The 6,000-nt window shown below is 38.2% G+C and overlaps 1 protein-coding gene across 2 annotated transcripts in view; it reads right to left on the bottom strand.

The window, feature by feature from the left end:
• Positions 1–1,606, bottom strand: part of LOC110498079 (tyrosine-protein kinase receptor) — a 91,797-nt gene extending 90,191 nt beyond the window's left edge. For both annotated transcript variants that reach the window (XM_036955023.2, XM_036955022.2), the window contains exon 1: positions 1,305–1,606. In XM_036955023.2, the coding sequence (XP_036810918.2) occupies positions 1,305–1,359 (55 nt within the window). In that variant the 5' untranslated portion in view covers positions 1,360–1,606. The remainder of the gene's footprint in view (positions 1–1,304) is intronic.
• Positions 1,607–6,000: the final 4,394 nt, after the last annotated feature.

Genomic DNA, 6,000 nt, shown 5'->3' on the forward strand with positions numbered 1-6,000 from the left:
CTACAGCTGCCTGCTACGGCAACTGTTCGACCTCCGACCACAAGGCCCTACAGAGGGTAGTGATTTATTTTTGATTTGATGTGAAATACTTCAATGATCCTCATCTAGGGAAAATTCTGCCACAATATATAGCAATAACGATTTCATAAAACTATAAAGAAATAAGCCACTATAAAACAGAGCAAAACCGTCCTACTATAATTTGGACACTTTTTTTTATATAATTTATCATTTTTCTTCTTAAAAAGTTGAGAGATAATTATGCAAGTACTTTATTTTTTTTGCCAAACGAAAACAACATTTACTAAATTTTTCTGATTAAACTTACAGTTGAACTTCATGAATCTTACATGAGTGTTTTCTTGTCATACTTACATAAAACTAATTGAGAAAACGCTGACTTGTTGCTCATGCTAAATCATAAGGCACAACGTGTGTGGTAGTGTGTGTACATTTACAGTGTGGCCATCTTCTAAAGAAGCCCTATATGCAGAAATGTTGGCTCCAGTTAAAACAGACATGTACCAGCAGGATCCCCCAGGAACTCTCTGATTGAGACATTACTGATTGTGGAGATTGAGAGGATTTGTATAATGTATGGCCAATAAAGGCTTATTCTAGTTTAGAAGGTTATACAAGTAAATCAAGGACATAACCTACAGTAGGAAAAAAGTATGAGGCACAGTTAAGTGGGCTACATATTGACAACATGGACATCTATCCATTTGGATATCGTGTTCAGATAAAATTCAGCACCGTTCCAAACATGCAGGGTTTCAAACGTACAATAATCACGGTGTATGTCAAATAGCAATGTTCTAGAAGCAACTGAGTTGAAAATGACTCTAAGGGAGCAATTCAATCTGTCTCGGAAATTCAGCGTAACAGCATAATTTAAATGTAAAGGCGGTGTTCCCGCGGAGGCTGCATTCACCGTAAACGCTGCTTAAATCAGATCAATCGGATATTACCTTTACATTTCTAGCACGCAATCAATAACACTTCAGTGATACAGATTTGATAGAACCTTAAATAACTCTATAGGTATGTTTACCTTAATGAAATTCGTTCGGGAATGTGTAACAATTGCCCAATAAAGTTAATTGATGTATCATAGGAGTAGACGAATCTCATGACCGTGAGGGGAACTGATGTTGAAACTTCGAATAAAGTTGACTCAGTTTAGTAATCCTACTACACCAAACTAAAGTGATTAAGAAAATATTACTGAAATTGATTTAATATAAGTGCCCAAATATAGCCAAGTAGATTATCAATGAATGACTAGCCAGTAGGTTACTTACCTATCAAAACACTGAGCGCAATATTAATACAAATGTGTCTTCCTATATAATCCATGGCTCTTTTTGGAAGGATCCTGGAAAGAGTTGTCTCTATTTTGCACTTTTGCCACTTTATTTATTCATGTAAACAAATGCTAAACTAAAAACACGTTTTAAAGATCACCAAGTCCCAAGGACGCGCAGCCTCTTTGCAAGTGGAGTTTCTTCACCCGCTTGCAGTAGTCTAATAATACATTCTGATGAAGATGCCGCAGCGATTGAGTCTGAACTCGCGACAGACTCAAACTCTCTCATCCTCTCTCTCTCTCTCTCCCTCTTTCTCTTTGGGTTACTACCTCTGCCTAGTCAGAAACGTGGTCCTAACGCCAGCTGTTATTTTCTACCGAGCAGTCATTGCACCATACTGTATACTGCCTTGCAGAGGGCTTGTATGTAGCGGTTGGTATGGTCAGGCAATGGTGTACTGTTTGCGTTAAGAAATCGTAACCTTCCAATGTATTCAGATTTGTATGAAATATGACCAATAATGAATGACAATATGAGTGAAAAACTTTTCCTTCCAAAAAATGTAATTAAGCATTTTACAAGCAGCTTCTCCGTGTTGGAATTGTATGGGTATACCCCAGAAACAGAATGGTGTGGAAGTATACTGTCAATTCAAATATTAATGTAAGTAGACCACTGATTGGTCAGCTCAGCCAATTAGGCAAGATGATATCATTCTCTATGTGGAAATAACCAGTGTTGTTTTCTCAAATGTATGCCAAATACGAGTATAAAACAAGTCAACAACATTATTTGGGTGTGAGTTAACAGAATATTAACTTTTAAATGTGATGTTTTCACTGGACAGTTACTTTAAAGCAATATAAAATGAAAATAAAAAAGGAAAATATACAGTATAAGTTGATTTGAAGACCTTTGGTCAGATTCCATTAAATATTGCATTGCAGAAATCAGAGGTTTTCTTTCTTTTACTTGGAAAATACTGCCTGTTACACATAATCTAAAGTTGAAGTCAGAAGTTTACATAAACCTTAGCCAAATACACTTAAACTCAGTTTTTCACAATTCCTGACATTTAATCTTAGCTAAAAATTCCCTGTCTTAGGTCAGTTAGGATAACCACTTTATTATAAGAATGAGAAATGTCAGAATAATAGTAGAGAGAATGATTTATTTCAGACTTTTTTCTTTCATCACATTGCCAGTGGGTCAGAAGTTTACATACACTCAATTAGTATTTGGTAGCATTGCCTTTAAATTGTTTAACTTTGGTCAAACGTTTCAAGTAGCCTTCCACAAGCATTGCACATAAGTTGGGTGAATTTTGTCCCATTCCTCCTGACAGAGCTGGTGTAACTGAGTCAGATTTGTAGGCCTCATTGCTCGCACATGCTTTTTCAGATCTGCCCACAAATGTTCTTTGGGATTGAGGTCAGGGCTTTGTGATGGACACTCCAATACCTTGACTTTGTTGTCCTTACCTTGACTTTGTTGACATTTTGCCACAACTTTGGAAGTATGCTTGGGGTCATTGTCCATTTGGAAGACCCATTTGTGACCAAGTTTTAACTTCCTGACTGATTTCTAGAGATGTTGCTTCAATATATCCACATCATTTCCCCTTCCTCATGAAGCCATCTATTTTGTGAAGTGCACCAGTCCCTCCTGCAGCAGAGCACCCACACAGCATGATGCTGCCACCCCCGTGCTTCACGGTTGGGATGGTGTTCTTCGGCTTGCAGGCCTCCCCCTTTTTCCCCCAAACATAAAGATGGTCATTATGGCCAAACAGTTATATTTTTGTTTCATCAGACCAGAGGACATTTCTCCAAAAAGTACGATCTTTGTCCCCATGTGCAGTTGCAAACCGTAGTCTGGCTTTTTTATGGCGGTTTTGGAGCAGTGGCTTCTTCCTTGCTGAGCGGCCTTTCAGATTATGTCGATATAGGACTTATTTTACTGTGGATTTAGATACTTTTGTACCTGTTTCCTCCAGCATCTTCACAAGGATTGAGTTGCACTTTTCACACCAAAGTACGTTCATCTCTAGGAGACAGAACACTTCTCCTTCCTGAGCGGTATGACGGCTGCGTGGTCCCATGGTGTTTAAACTTGTGAACTATTGTTTGTACAGATGAACGTGGTACCTTCAGGTGTTTGGAAATTGCTCCCAAGGATGAACCAGACTTGTGGAGGTCTACAATCTTTTTCTGAGGTCTTGGCTGATTTCTTTTGATTTTCCCATGATGTCAAGCAAAGAGGCACTGAGTTTGAAGGTAAGCCTTGAAATACATTCACAGGTACACCTCCAATTGCTTCTAAAGCCATGACATTATTTTTGGGAATTTTCCAAACTGTTTAAAGGCACAGTCAACTTAGTGTATGTAAACTTCAGACCCACTGGAATTATGGTACAGTGAATTATAAGTGAAATAATCTGTCTGTAAACAATTGTTGGAAAAATAACTTGTGTCATGCACAAAGTAGATGTCCTAACCGACCGACTTGACAAAACTATAGTTTGTTTAACAAGAAATTTGCAGTGGTTGAAAAACAAGTTTTTTTCAATTTAAAGTTTTATTAAGTTTTCTTGTTTTTCAATCAACCAACATTCCACATTCACCGATGTGACAAAAAATATAAATAAAAAATAATTATAATATATTTTAAAAATATATGTAAAATAAAATATATATATATATATAAAACTTGCAGCAGCACTATCAAGTATCTTATTAGCTATTTCCAGCCTTAGCTGAGACGACAAGCAAATAATTAGTTTTTAGATTTTACATCACCTTACACAGCATGTATCTGCTCATTTCCGTAATCACCCCATCCAATTTGAAATATAGTTCAGTAGTGGAGACCAGAGTCTATCAAAATTGGGCTGTCTCTTGCAGAGGTCATAAGTGAGCTTTTCAAGAGGGAGAAAGTCAACAATCTGGTCAATCACACATTTTAAATGTATGAGGGGTATTAGAGGCCCACAATAGAAGAATACATTTCTTAGCAAAGTATGTAATAGTCATAAGCAAATTTTCTCTGTCAGGATCAAAAACAAAGTCCTGCTGGGCATTAAGAAGATACAGTGCCTTGCGAAAGTATTCGGCCCCCTTGAACTTTGCGACCTTTTGCCACATTTCAGGCTTCAAACATAAAGATATAAAACTGTATTTTTTTGTGAAGAATCAACAACAAGTGGGACACAATCATGAAGTGGAACGACATTTATTGGACATTTCAAACTTTTTTAACAAATCAAAAACTGAAAAATTGGGCGTGCAAAATTATTCAGACCCTTTACTTTCAGTGCAGCAAACTCTCTCCAGAAGTTCAGTGAGGATCTCTGAATGATCCAATGTTGACCTAAATGACTAATGATGATAAATACAATCCACCTGTGTGTAATCAAGTCTCCGTATAAATGCACCTGCACTGTGATAGTCTCAGAGGTCCGTTAAAAGCGCAGAGAGCATCATGAAGAACAAGGAACACACCAGGCAGGTCCGAGATACTGTTGTGAAGAAGTTTAAAGCCGGATTTGGATACAAAAAGATTTCCCAAGCTTTAAACATCCCAAGGAGCACTGTGCAAGCGATAATATTGAAATGGAAGGAGTATCAGACCACTGCAAATCTACCAAGACCTGGCCGTCCCTCTAAACTTTCAGCTCATACAAGGAGAAGACTGATCAGAGATGCAGCCAAGAGGCCCATGATCACTCTGGATGAACTGCAGAGATCTACAGCTGAGGTGGGAGACTCTGTCCATAGGACAACAATCAGTCGTATATTGCACAAATCTGGCCTTTATGGAAGAGTGGCAAGAAGAAAGCCATTTCTTAAAGATATCCATAAAAAGTGTCGTTTAAAGTTTGCCACAAGCCACCTGGGAGACACACCAAACATGTGGAAGAAGGTGCTCTGGTCAGATGAAACCAAAATGGAACTTTTTGGCAACAATGCAAAACGTTATGTTTGGCGTAAAAGCAACACAGCTCATCACACTGAACACACCATCCCCACTGTCAAACATGGTGGTGGCAGCATCATGGTTTGGGCCTGCTTTTCTTCAGCAGGGACAGGGAAGATGGTTAAAATTGATGGGAAGATGGATGGAGAATCTGGCAATCTCTCTACAGTTCCAAAATACATGCATGTAGGTTCCACTTTCAGAGGTACGAAAAACAAGTTTTGATGACTCCAATCTAAGTGTATGTAAACTTCCGACTTCAACTGTACATGCTTTTTCCACAGTAGAGCTTTCCAATTGTACTTGTTTGTAGTATTAGTAGGAAACAGTGATGAGCCTACAGTATGTTACCTTGAATTTGTCTTACATTAGAGGCTCAGTATCTACTCAGCCAAAGGTGCCTAGTTATGCAATTAAAGGTTACAAGCACAAGAACTCACCGTTTCCCTTCTTATGTTTGGACTGAATGACAACCGACATATGAGTCAGTTTGACATAAATAAATAGGAAGTAATCCGTTAGGTCTCACAAGACCAAATTAATGTTTACTTGAAAAACATTGCACACCTGAAGTACAGTCTCTATTGCAAAGTGCAAAAGTTAATTCTTCTAGTCCAGTGTTTCCCATACTTTTTATAGTCCCGTACCCTTCAAACATTCAACCTCCAGCTGCGTTCCCCCGTTAGCACTAGGGTCAGTGCACTATCAAATGTTG

Source organism: Oncorhynchus mykiss, chromosome 19, assembly GCF_057628025.1.
Source record: "Oncorhynchus mykiss isolate SJ-2025 chromosome 19, ASM5762802v1, whole genome shotgun sequence".
In the NCBI taxonomy this organism is placed as follows: Eukaryota; Metazoa; Chordata; class Actinopteri; order Salmoniformes; family Salmonidae; genus Oncorhynchus; species Oncorhynchus mykiss.